We start from the raw sequence: 13,556 nt of genomic DNA, 5'->3' as shown, positions 1-13,556 counted from the left end.
GCTTTGTGACTTACTTCAATTTATGACCAGGAGCTTGCAGGAATATTCCTATCAAAGGTACATATATGCATGCACACAGGCACATAGAAAGACAACTTGTATTGTTTATGCACTCATTTATTTTTCAGGCATTACAATTTAATGCACAAAGTCTACCAAGGGACTTCTCTTTTCATTTCAATTCTTTTTGTGTAGGAGTCTGGCTTCTGAAATCCTGTCCTGAGTGCTAGAGAAGTTATTTCTAAATCCAAATATACCAAACACAAAACTATTCGTTGTTTCCAACTTTCCCAGTTAATTTATCTTGCTATGTTTTCAGTTCAGACAAGGCCTAAGCAATAGAGGTTGGATATAGTTATGAACTTTCCTCACAATCAGAGACCAGTTTAGTTTTTTCCTGTATTAATTAGCAAAGGCAGTGGTATGTAGAGAAGAGCTTAGATTTCTCCAAATCTTATTTGTGTATGAACATTGTGAACTTGCTACTACACCCCTCCATGGCAGCAGCCACTGATACTGTTTAAAAAGAATTACGGCTTCAGTAAACGTCTGGAGAGATGAAGAGTGTGGTAGGTGTGGGAAAGCTGTTTCGCTCCTGTACTATGTGCTGGTAAATCCCAAAGAAATCCGTATCACACAGAAAGGCCTTTGCCATATACTCAGGTGGCTTTAATACTAAGGGTGAGTTATTGCAATCATTCGGTGTAGCTGGTATAATGGGTGCACCTTCCCCCTCCCCAATTTTTCTGCTATGTGTTTTTTCACAGTGTAAAGAGGAGTCTATCCCAGGCTGCAGCTCAGTCAGTCTTCCAGGTGCAGAGATGATTGATAGGGAATTACTCTGCGAAATTCAAAGGCCTGAGTGCACCAAACTGACAGCTGGGCTCTCAATTCTCATTTGCATGTTTATTATCACAAACTCACTAAACAATATCTTCTTTAAATACAGTGAAGAGAGAGCATCAAGGTTAGCCTGCATGTCCCTTTAGTTTAAAGAATGAAACAGGAAGAAGGGGGACCAAGAGGGTCTGTTTGGCCTGTGTTTGCATGGAAAGGGATCCAGATAACTCCGGGATGCACAGTGATACTTCCTCAGTGTTTATGTACTATAGGATGGCAAGCAGAAGATAGGAGTTGCTGTGGGAATCAGACCTTATGCTGCCAGGCAACAGCCAAGGATTAATACCTGCACATAACATTTAGCAAGTGCAATGTGTGCTGGAATAATCCCCTAATTCAGACAACTCCATGGGAAGAAACGGTGCATCTGCCTAAATCCGTGTAAATTATAATAATGTGCTCGGCAACCTTTTTCTATCTGCTTTCGATTTTGTAATTAAGTACGTACCTCTGTCCTTCACTAGAGGCTTTAGCAGGTGCTGGTGTGTCCTGCAGCGAAACAAGTTGGCCTCGGTCCCCTTGGATTTGCACCATCAGTGGGATCCTCCATCACTCCAGTGCGACCTGGACTTTGCTTGAGAAGAAAAACTACTTCCCAAGAGTTTCGGGCTGGCAGGTAACTCTCTGTGATAAAAGAGCGTTGCTTGTGGTAACTAGAAAGGGAAGGCAATAAGCAGAGGGTGCTGCAACTGATGTCCTTGGCATTGCCACCGGGGCAGCGGGAAGAGCGCCTGGTGCATCTGTCTCAGGTGTAACAATTCCACTGTAAACTGCAACTGGGAACCCCCAGGCTATCAAAGGGGATTTAAACTACTGCCTCTTTATAAAGCGCTCATGGTGGAGAACGTAGGTAGTCACAGTAATGAACAGATGGCAACAATTTAGGCCTCTAATTCTAGTCCTAATCGTGTTGGTTTAGTGCTTCTGAGTTTATAAATTGAGTACAGTAAATAAATTACGTTCTCTACCACCAGTAAAAGATTATTTCTTGGCACATATATATTAATGTTTGTCAAGTCCAATTTTAAAATATAAATGACATGACTTCCATTAATTATCTGAAGATTGTTTTAAACTCTGTTAATTTTACTGTCTTGGAACTTTTCCCAGTATGTCACAGATGCTCTGTTGTGTTCATTTTTTATTTTCATATAGAGTTTCTCATCCAATTTAATGCTCATTTTTTCTCTTTGATGTTTTTACATTCTTCAGATATTTACTTGTGTCAGGCTCCCTAAAGTAAGCCTGTACCTTCCCTATGTACTGAGCACTTTATGATTTGTCCCAAGAATGAACAAAGTCTGTGGGATGAAATGAAATCTAATGAAATCTCATCTAATGAAATGTTCTGAAAACTGGTTCTTGACTGGCATATTCCTTTATTGCCTTGAAAAAGGTCTTCCAGTATTGCTTTAACCAAGGTCTTCCTGCATTTTGATACTATGTGAATTTTTTTACCTTTAAGATTTTTCTATAATTTGTGCCGTTTACAAAACAAGAAACAAAGAACCATTTTTTTGTAAACTATGTTGTCATTGACCCTGTGCAACGGAATGTCAGAAACTTGTTTCAGGGATTCCTATTTTTGCTTTTCAGAAAGTCCAAAGCCAACAGAACAAAAAAGAAACATGGGTCACCATGCTGCTGCCTGGAATGGAACACCAAAATGGTGAGTATACTGCCTTTTTAATGTTTACAACTGTATCACCGATGCTACATATGACTTTTCTTACAGATTGTAGAGGAAGGTATCTTTGCATTCCTTAGCAGAAGAAATTCCCATGGGGTGTCTGCCTGAGATTATGCTGCACAATAGTTTTAGTGATAGTTCACAATAAGTTTGCTTTAGATACTCCTCACGTAAAAACCCAGCTCCCTCAAAACCAATTACTGCAACTAATGGTTAAAAAATCCGTAATGCATAATTTCAGTTAAAAACAAGCTCTACATAAAATATTGCTTCAAAAAGTAGCTGTGAGAAAAGCAACTTTCCTTGGAACTGCAAGGAGAAATACTGATCTGGGGAGAAATTAGGAAATGTTTTCCTTGAAGCTTCCCACATCTAGCACTTTTTAAGTGAAAGCACAAAGTTTGTAAGTTTTGTTTGATGACTTTTAAAACATCATTTAGTAGTAAAGCCCCCTCTAAGTTGCATAAGTAGTAATCGTCTTACATATAAAAGTACTTTAAGGTTTCTTCACATTTAAAAAAAGTGAAGGTAAGTTTATAACATTCTAATGTACAAACAAATCGGTATTGAGATGTTCCTCCCACGTTTCCCACCAAGGACAGAGTGAAACTATTTGAGAATTACTTAGCAATACCATAAGTTATTATTGTACTTCTGAATGCAAGAGCTAGCTAGCACTTAAATACCAACCACTTTGATAGGCAAAAGTGGTGCAGGTCCATCATAATACTCACAGGAGTTCTCCCTATGGCTTTGATCAAATTTACGGCTATCCAGGGGATTTGAACTAGTTTTGCCAGCAGAGAATTTCTCCTGTGCATTTAGGTTATCATCCACAGGGAGATGAGATTGAAAATGCACTCCTCGTGCAGGCATGTTACTGGAAGTGCCCAGAGTTAACTATTTATGAGTGGGGGGTTTTCTCTCCCCTGGGGCTCTGCTCATGAAGGCACAACTGCACTTCGCGATCCTGCTGCCTGGTGTGTGGAGGCTCGCTCCTCCTTGCCCACTGGCTGAGGCACATTTTTGCACTCCCACAGAGCTAGCACGGGCAGTGGGTAGCTCCCACTCCAAGCTGGAGCTTAGAGAGGTCAGCAGAGATCTTGGCCTGAGAAATACATCAGTACCGACAAATTTGAAGACGTCTTCTTTTGGGTTGTATTCCACTGTACAGTTGCTTGTTTGCTTTCTTTTAATACAAGCTGTCTGCAGCAAAAAAAAGGCTGTGATTTTTAGAAGCTAAATTTCCCTGTCAGTTAATTAGGCGCATGTTTAATACAACTTGCACATAAGATACTTGTAAAAGGCTATTTCTGATGGCATACACCCCTCTTCTGAAAGCTGTCAGTGTTAGTTAGACTTCTCCTTTGCAGCTTTGAAAGCATCCCCAGTACGTTTGTTTGGGCTATCCAAGTCCTGGAATGTTTTATTTGGAAGTGTAGAGTGTATCTAAACAACAATTTCTTTATTCAGATTAAAGCATTGATCCAGCACATGCTGGAGATTCAGGCTGCAAGTCATGTATTAACACTGACAAAAACTTGATTTTTTGGGGATACTTTTTTTTTTTTTCAGAAGAATAATTAACTCAAGCAAAAATTGTATCTACATTCAAAGGCACATGCAGACCATCTTACTAAGAAATGATATGACTTGAAATAATTTTTTATTTCTATTCCTCCAAGGTTAATAGTATTGTTTCCCATATGAGCACACATCTAATATCTGTCTTACAGTTTGAAGAGATCAGTAACACTCCTCTACTAGTACTATTATTCGAGGTTTTACATATGAGTACTCAGTGGGGCCCCATCCCTGGGGAGAAAAATCCCTTACTGCAGAGTTAGATTGCACCAATTTTGCAGGAGGCCTGTGAACAGTTGCCAAATTAAGTTTTACAGGAGAAAATTCTTACAGAAGAGCACTCTGAAATGATTTTAGCGCTTGTATCTTTGACTTTTATTAATTCTCTTTGGGACCTAAAGAAGCTGGAATTACTAAAATAAGATCACATGATAGCTTAGCATAGCAACCACAAATCCTCTGTGCACCTTTCTGGAGGTGAAAAATTGGTGTCAAGAAAAAGACTGAACACCTTACGTACAAATCATGCTTCTAAAAGCTTTTTTCTGTTTGAAGCAGAGGATTAACTTTTTCCCCTTCCCCTCATCTTTCACATCTTGTCCTTCCATGTATCAGCATTAGTAGGGAACAATCTATCAGGATTCACATTCCTTCTCCTTCTGCTTACTCCTGAGGAAACCCACGATGTGACCTGCAGACTGAGCTACCCGAGCCTTGGTCTTGCAGCTACTTCAGCTCCGACATGGCATCGCCATGTGATCCTTCAGCTGCTGGCTTGGCACTTGGGATTGTGCCGCTTTGGGCTGGGGCTCTGTTTGGCAGTAAAGCCCAATCAGTGCAACCGAGCGCAACTAAAGTGATGACAAGCGGGTTCGCCTTGCACAACGCTTCCTCTGCTGATGGAGACGATGCAGCTCCAAATGGGCAGCCTCCTGAGTGGGAGCTGCCATCTGGTTTACCTCTGCATGGCAGGAGGCCAAGCCTAAAACTTCCGCAGTTTCTTAAGTAGCTGCCCCGCACAAGAAGAAAACCTCCTGGAGAAATGATCTGGCTGAGCATGGTAACGTACACCCCCTCGCTCTGAATGTCCCTACTTGTCCTCAGCCACAGAATATCTTGCACCCGTTTGATGCGGTTCATAACACACCGAGGGCGTTGATGTGCAGCCAGCCAGGCGCATCGCATCAGGGACACCGTGTCCTCCTTTGGGAATGTGGCTGGTGGTGCTACGCAGCGCAGCACCCGGCCAGGCTCGGCAGGCAGCTCCCTCCGCTACAGCTGCTCCCAGTACCGTTTGCAGGGTGCTCTTAAACCCACCTCTGAGCTCCTGCCCCTGCCAGCCTGCTGCAGACAGACAGCGTTGGGTCACACAAGAAGCAGCAACACTTCATCAGCAACAACAAACATTTCCTTGTTGGGGACCTGCTCTCCTGTTTTTCAGTTTCCATGCTACCATGGGCCTCGCAGAACAGGTTCCCAGTGGGCAAGGCCAATGCATAGCCAGTTGTCAGACCGGTGGCTGACACAACAGCCCACGCGGTGGCTGACACAACTGCCCACGCAGTGGCTCGTGGAGAGGCACTGATGTGTGCTGCTGATGCTGCTCTCTGCCAACATCTGCTGGTGGGCTGGCCAGGATCCGTCAGCTGTGGCTTGCCTCCCCAGGACTGCCCTTCCATAACAAAGGCCCTTTTCCTCATCTGTTAGCAGCTGCCATATCACAACTGAGTTGCACGGACAGGCATGATGGCAAATGCTGTCACAGACACCAGAGCTCAGTTTGCAAAAGCTGCAGAAGACTATTTTTATGTGAGCGCTGAAGTCTTTTATGGTGGGATTCATCTCTCCTGACTTTCCGTTGTCAAAAGCTGATCTTGCTGTCTAGCCTTCTTTCACAGCCACGTCTGGAGTTCATTTCATCTCATACCTAAAGTAAGTATCTAAAATAGACCAGATAACTCACACCTTTGGAAATGCTTCTTTTTCATCCTCTGACTATAAAGAGAAACTGGTTGAGTGGCTCATCTGGAAGTGTCTGCATGGAATCCATGCAGTGCTGCCTCGTAAGTGGATCCTACCATCTGTGTGCAGCAATCACAAGAAGTGTCCTCTATAGATAAACCTCTTTGTATTCAGCTTTAAAAAAAAATATCGAAGTGCTGATGTTTTTTTTCTGTGTGTCTCATTTTAAGAACTGTGTCTCCTCTCCTGATAAACAATGCGCTTGCAGTTGCCTTTCCAACAGACTTCTGTTCTTCCACCTGCTTGCAGGCTGACAGCAATGATAAATAGGGGACCCATTGCTAATGTTCTTATATATTTTTCCTCAAACTTTGCAATATCATCACAGTTAAAAGCGGTCCAAATGCAAGTTATAATATATGTAAATTTGAAATTATCAGATGAAGCAAATTCTGATTTATTCTAGTGATATTCTGGTGAAGGAATCTAAGCATTTCAAAGATTTTAAATAAATATAATTAATGTGTTAAGAACTAGGCAAAGATAACTCTTCATCACCTAAACAGAGGTATGAGAATGGATCTTTTTATCTGAAGAATGGGTTTGATTGCATGTTCTGTATTCTCTCTGAAAAGAAAGGGGATGGTGGGACAATGCTTTTTTCTTCCAGGGCTCCTGAAGTTATTGGAGTCATGAAACTCTTTTTTCTATATTCAGAAATCATGAGAATGGTTCTTTCATTAGATGTGATTCTAATTTTTTCTGCAAAAGCAAGCACCATGCTGTTACATGCAACCAGATGACCAAAAAAATGTTTCCTGAGACTCGGCTGATAATGCCTGGAATGACTTCTAGGTCAGAATCTTTCCTTGCTCTGGAGAGTTCTCCTCTAGAGAAGACATGAATTAGGTGGGTTTGCACTCTGCATGTGCCCTGTTAGGTGTGAGAGTGATTTTCTACTTGTGGTTCAAGAGCTGGGCTAGCTGAGGGTAATACGGTCACTCTTTTTGTTTGGCCAGTCTATAGTCAGCTTGGAGGGATGGCACATCTCCTGTTGGCACCTGCAGGAACTGCTTGTGATTGTGTTAGATAATCCTGATTTATAATAAGGAGGGGGTCTGACAGAGCTGTGATTTCCTGAGGGCATCCGCTTCTCTTTAGCTCTCCGCAAGGGTAGCCCTGTTGCAACTCTGCCTTGGGGTTATGACAGAGGGCCCATACCAAAAACTGGCAGATGTTAATACACAATTTGTGCCCTTTGAGGAGCTAAGTCACCCCTTAGTGTCTCCGCTAACCCTGATCGAAGGCACCCAGAAGTGCAATTTACTGAGGCTGCAGGTAAGGCGCCTGGAAAAACTGAGCCTGCTCTCTTGGGGCTCTTGTATGTGAGTCAAACCCGCTCTATGGCTGTTGGGTGGATGGCAGGGAGTCCCCTTTGGAGAGGTGCTTAAAGCAGCTTTAGTGTTTACACTTCAGAAAAAAACCAAAAAGAGTTAAGAAAACAGGTTGTTCCTCCCGGGAGAGGCTGGCACCACTAGCATGCTGGCAGGTAGGCTGCCAAAGTAATGACAACACAAGAAACCTGCCTTCTTTTGCAAGGCTTTTGTGTCAGTGATTGTGGGAAAGTTTTGCAATCACCATAAGAAGGAAATTCAAGGTTTAAAAAAATGCGGTGGAGTGCTCCAGTTCGTGGAGTAGGCAGCGCTTTTGCTGTGACGTTGTGCTGGCTTCAAGCCTGAAAGCCCTAGGGCACGGGAAAGAAACAGCCTGACACCGCAGTGACACAAAGTAAGTTTTCTCTCTCTCTGCCTCTCGCTGTCTCTCCTCACTCTCCCTTCCTGTTTCTTTCCATTTGTTTGCTTGTTTGTTTTTTGAATTGTTGGGTGCTAGTGCAGGACAGACCAGGCTTTTTGTCACTAATCTTGGAAGAGATTATGTAAAGTGCAAAGGTACAATTCTGCAAATCAAATGTTTTTTTAAAGGATAAGCACTGTGGACAATGGGATGTTTATACCTCTGTACAAAACCTATTAATTACCATTAATTCATTTTAGAAAATTTTCATAAATTAAATCTTGTATTATTTTTCTTACTTCATTTAATTTTAAATACCACTGGTGTCAATGATTCACTGGTTTGCCAAAGTTCAGATTTTTATAGAGTTGTTATGGAAAATGATATTGTTTCATTAGGCATAAGAGAAGTGTTTATACAGTTTAACATTTCCTATAAGCTTAAGGTAGATTATTAGGCTGGCAGCGTAACATTAAATATTGTGAATAGAAAACCTCGTCACTGATTTAAATACTGTTTATTTAACATTCAGATGTTTCACAAAGTTAATCATCAGCAAAATACAAATCAATAAAGAATGTATTTGCTTTAGAGAACTTTGTCTTTCATCTCCCATCCTGTTAGGATTGGGGTAAGTCTGAGTTCACCATGCTTTAATTATCTATAACTTCTTTTTTCAATATTTTTTGATTTGTGAGCTGCTAAAGACGGTCTAAGGAAGGTTAGGTCCCTTTAGAAATGTCATATGTTGATCACTCTGAAATATACCTGTGGTTTCTTTTCATAGACACTTTTGGTGGATCCTAGTGCAGTAGGATTTGGAACTAAAAATGGCAAAATTTAAGTTGTAGTGCTTATGAAGCTTTATATCTCTTTATTAGACATTAGTGCCTATTTGCAATCATTAGGAGTAACTTCTGAGGAGCTGCTGAGTTGCTAAGAGAGAGTTGTTCTTTCTGGGCATGGGTGGACATTTCTCAGGGAGTCCAGGTTGCTCCTGGGCATCTTTCTTGGGAAAACATAGCTCTCCAGAGGAACAGAGCGACCTTTGCAGGGTAGCCCAGGACCCTGCCACAGCCCTACTGCCCCCGGTGTCAAAAAATCCCTCACGACACTTAAAAGGCCTCTGCTCATGGGTCAGCTGGCCTCTGGGGTCTTCAGGAGGAGAACTTTGAGAAGTTCCCAGAGGAATTAGAATGTGATATCAAAGATCCTAGTGTCTTGGGGGGAATATGTTACAGGCCAAGTTTGTGGCCTGTGTTCCTCTATATTCCTCTATTACATGTGCCAATGTATATCAGAGCTAAGTAATTGATGTCAGTACTACTGCACCAGTTTGCCAACAGAGGAACTTGGCAATAGCCGTTTTTGACTTCTTATTATGCCAGATCTGTTTGTGTTAGCTGGTTTCCCCTGATCGGCTTAATCTACATCAACCAATGTTGATGACTCCTAATATCAGAGCCAATTTTTAAACAGAAAACTTTTGCAGTTTCATTAAAATAGCTACGTTTATCACCTGACTTGCAGGAATTTGTGGAGACTTGTGGACTTAAGGGTAGTCCATATTAGTTTCTTTTAATCAGTGCCCTCTTTTTCCCTAATACATTTTTATCTTCTAATTTTCTTCTTAGGAGCTGGTATAGTACTGTGGTTTGGATTTAGGAGGAGAATAATGTGGATAACACAGTGATGGTTTAGTTATTGCTAAGCAGTGCTTAACACTGAGTCAGGGACTTTTCAGCTTCTCATACTGCCCTACCAGCAAGGAGGTGGGGGGTGCACAAGAAGCTGGGAGGGGACATAGCCAGGACAGCTGACCCAATGAGGACAAAGGGATATTCCATACAAGATGACATCATGCTGAACAATAAAACTGGGGGTAGTTGACTGGGGAATGGTGCTGCTGCTCAGGGACTGGCTGGGCATTGGTCAGCAGATGGTGAACAATTGCATTATGCATCACTTGTTTCATACATTATTTTACCATTATTATTATTTTCCCTTCCTTTGCTGTCCTATTAAACTTTCTTTATCTCAACCCATGAGTTTTACCTTTTTTCCGATTCTCTCCCTCATCCCGCTGGGGGAGGGTGAGTGAACAGCTGTGTGGCGTTTAGCTGCCTGCCAGGTTAAACCACAACAACCTACCATATCTCTTACCCTGTTTTCTCCTCAGTCATCATTTGTCATCTGATTTTATCCAATAAATAACATTATTCATGTTGACAGAATGGTACAGAGTAGTGTTCAGTATTTCTGCAAATTCATAGATTATGCAGTTAGAGAAAATCCTCATAAATATGCATAATATCAGAAGCCTACTGGATCATACCAAAGGTCCATTTATTCCATGGATCACTGGAACAGTGATCAAAAGCGGACATCTGGAAGGGAATATAAGAATTGGTTCAAGCATGATGAAGATGTTTCTCTGACATACTCTCCTAGCTTCCAGCTGCCTAGGGACTTTCCTTCTCTACAAAGATTTCTAAAAGCTGTCAGTAAGTTGCCTTTAAATTTTCCATCTATCCAAGAAGGTCCTGAAGTCTTTTAGAAAGCAGATTTCACAAAGAAGGCACACCTTTTCCTGAGAAAAGGTGTCAATGTGTAGACATCTCAAGTAGTGTTTCACCATCCAGTATGTCTGAAAAACATTGGAACCTTTATTCTTATGCAAATAATAGTTAATCATAGTGATATTTTCCAAACAGGAAGACCTACATATCAGATCTGGAGGAGGAAAACCATGGACAGGCCAATTGCTGCTGGCCAACTTAAAGACAAGTCACTCTTCCAGGACAGTGATGGCAGTGCCATTCCTGCCAAGAGCATGTGCCATAATTGTTCAAAGCTGAAGGTATGGAGAGGAGCCCTCATGACATATTATCTCTGGAATAATGATAATGACAATTTGAAGTTCTATCAAAATTCAGTTAGTTCCGTATGGCATTTTTTGACATGACTTGTGTTGGAAACAATGCTCTAGGTTGTGATTCCAAGAACATCGAAGTCAATAAATGTGTTCAGCAGTTAAAAAGTGAGGCCATATTTTACTAATGAATCATTCAGAGGGTGTACTATAGTCATAGTGGTAGCTGCAGCTGTATCTTTTTATCCCTGTTTTTGAGAACAGGAGAAATAGGAGTAATAAGACGTTGTAATAATAGTACCAGTAATGATCAAGTTTATGCTGCAAGTTTTCCCTAAGGAAGGAAACAGCTAAAACAGTATGTGGTAGAAAGGTAGAAGGTGCACGCGGTCAATGTCGACTTTCTTTTTCTTTGCAGTAGAAAAGGCTTTGGAGGCCATCCTGAAAAAGAAAGTAAAATCTTATGTTTTAATGAAAACAATTGGAAGAATCTTTTCAACGGAGAATTAGAAAGCAAAGCATTTGATTTTTCTATTTCTTGAGTAGGTTGCTCAGGCATCCAGCCATGAAGAAAAAATTGTTTCTTTGCAAACTCAATTATTTTCTCTCTTCAGATATTTCTTGGAGCTCTAGCTTTTTCCTTTTTTGCCAAAGGATTTTCTGGAAGCTACATGAAAAGTATGTCCAGTCAAATAGAAAGGCGATTTGAAATCTCATCATCAATTGTTGGCATTATTGATGGCAGCTTTGAGATAGGTATGTGTACTTTCTTTGAAAGTGGATAAATACTGCTTCTTAATCCATTTTTTCCCTAAAAAAAAAATCTTTTTTTTTGTAATCTTACTGCTTCTCTCTCCTGTTGATGCAGGTAACTTAATGGTAATGGTGTTGGTGAGCTACCTTGGACCAAGAGTTCATCGACCAAAAGTAATTGCTGTTGGATGTCTCATCATGTCCTTAGGAGCGTTTTTGTCAGTGATGCCTCAGTTCCTAATGGGACGGTAAATATGGAGAGTTTTCACATTATGCGCTAATTGAATTTGACCATATGAAGTACTTTTTAATCACACACCCGAGTTAAAAGCTTGACAATAGTAGCTTCTTCCAGATAAAAGGAAGGTTTTAATAGGTGGATTTTTACTATTGACTTTCTGATTTCCTCTCTGAAAGTTTACCTGTTTTTACAGGTAAGTAAAAGAGAAACCTAAGATTTCTACAGAACTTACACATAATTAGGGATAAAGTGGGTTGAATTTTTCACCTGGGATGGAATCATATCATAGAATACCAGGTTGGAAGGGACCTCAAGGATCATGTAGATCAACCTTTCTTGGCATAAGCACAGTTTAGACCAGATGGCCCAGCATCCTGTCCAGCTGAATCTCAAAAGTGTCCAGTGTTGGGGAATCCACCACTTCCTGGGAAGATTAATCCAACGGCTGATTGTTCTCATTGTGAAAAATTTTCCTCTTGTGTCCAATCGGAATCTCCGCAGGAGTAACTTGTACCCATTACCCCTTGTCTTTTCTATGTGACTCCTTGTAAAAAGGGAATCTCCATCCTCTTTATAGCTACCCTTTAAATACTGGAATGTGGTGATAAGGTCCCCTCTAAGCCTTCTTTTCTCAAGGCTGAACAAACACAATTCTCTCAGCCTTTCCTCATATGGCAGGCCTCCCAGTCCTTTGATCCTCTTTGTGGCCCTTCTCTGGGCATTCTCCAGCCTGTCCACACCTGTTTTGTATAGCGGGGACCAAAACTGAACACAGTATTCCAGGCGTGGCCTGACAAGTGCTGAGTAGAGTGGGATAATGACTTCTTTATCTCTGCTGGTGATCCCATTGTTGATGCAGGCCAGCATCCTGTTGGCTTTCTTTGCCGCAGCAGCACATTGCTCACTCATATGGAGCTTGTTGTCCATCAGGACTCCCAGGTCCCTTTCCACAGAGCTGCTCCCCACTGGGTAGATCCCAACCTGTGCTGCACTCCTGGATTATGTTTTCCCAGGTGCAAGACCTCACAGTTGTCCTTGTTGAACTTCATAAGGTTCTTGTTAGCCCACTCTTCCAGCCTATCCAGGTCTTCCTGCAGGGTGGATCTCTCTTCCAAAGTGTCTACTTCCCCACTCAGTTTGGTATCATCAGCAAACTTCATCAGGGTACACTCGATCCCATCATCCAGGTCACTTATGAAGATATTAAACAGCATTGGGCTCAGTATTGATCCCTGGGGGACCCCACTTGTGACAGGTTGCCAGTTTGAAAGAAGCTATTTAGCACCACTCTCTGGGTGCGGCCTGTCAGACAGTTCCCCACCCACCGCACAGACCACTTGTCTAGACCGTAACCCATCAGTTTCTCTGGGAGGAGGCTGTGGGGAACCTTGTCGAAAGCCTTGGAGAAATCCAGGTAGACAATGTCCACTGCACGCCTCACATCAACCGAACAGGTTACTTTGTTATAGAATGCAATCAGGTTTGTCAAGCATGATTTGCCCTTGCTGAATCCATGCTGGCTTTTCCCAATCACATGCTTCGTCTGACATGTGATAGCCCCCAGGAGGATTCATTCCATAACTTCTCCAGGGACTGAAGTAATACTGATGAGCCCATAATTTCCTGGATCCTCCTTTAAACCCTTCTTGTAGACGGGGGTCACATTAGCCTTCTTCCAGTCTTCTGGGACATCCCCTGATCTCCACGACTTCTCAAAGATTATAGAAGCAGCAAAGACATCAGCCATCTCTCCTAACGCC

At 41.9% G+C, this 13,556-nt stretch overlaps 1 protein-coding gene across 4 annotated transcripts in view; it reads left to right on the top strand.

Annotated features, from left to right (window-relative positions):
- The first annotated feature begins 1,469 nt into the window (after positions 1-1,469).
- The window catches only part of LOC141742788 (solute carrier organic anion transporter family member 1C1-like), a 31,606-nt gene continuing 19,519 nt past the window's right edge, over positions 1,470-13,556 (top strand). For 2 of the 4 annotated variants that reach the window (XM_074585974.1, XM_074585941.1), the window contains exons 1-5: positions 1,470-1,516; positions 2,497-2,569; positions 10,645-10,790; positions 11,417-11,558; positions 11,671-11,803. In XM_074585974.1, coding sequence (XP_074442075.1) covers positions 2,539-2,569; positions 10,645-10,790; positions 11,417-11,558; positions 11,671-11,803 — 452 coding nt within the window. In that variant the 5' untranslated portion in view covers positions 1,470-1,516; positions 2,497-2,538. Of the gene's footprint in view, positions 1,517-2,496; positions 2,570-5,903; positions 6,107-8,516; positions 8,562-10,644; positions 10,791-11,416; positions 11,559-11,670; positions 11,804-13,556 lie in introns of those variants that run through there. The other 2 variants (XM_074585952.1, XM_074585963.1) reach the window with 2 other exon arrangements.

Source organism: Larus michahellis, chromosome 1 (genome assembly GCF_964199755.1).
Source record: "Larus michahellis chromosome 1, bLarMic1.1, whole genome shotgun sequence".
Classification (NCBI taxonomy): domain Eukaryota; kingdom Metazoa; phylum Chordata; class Aves; order Charadriiformes; family Laridae; genus Larus; species Larus michahellis.
This window is presented reverse-complemented; position numbering and strand designations above follow the sequence as displayed.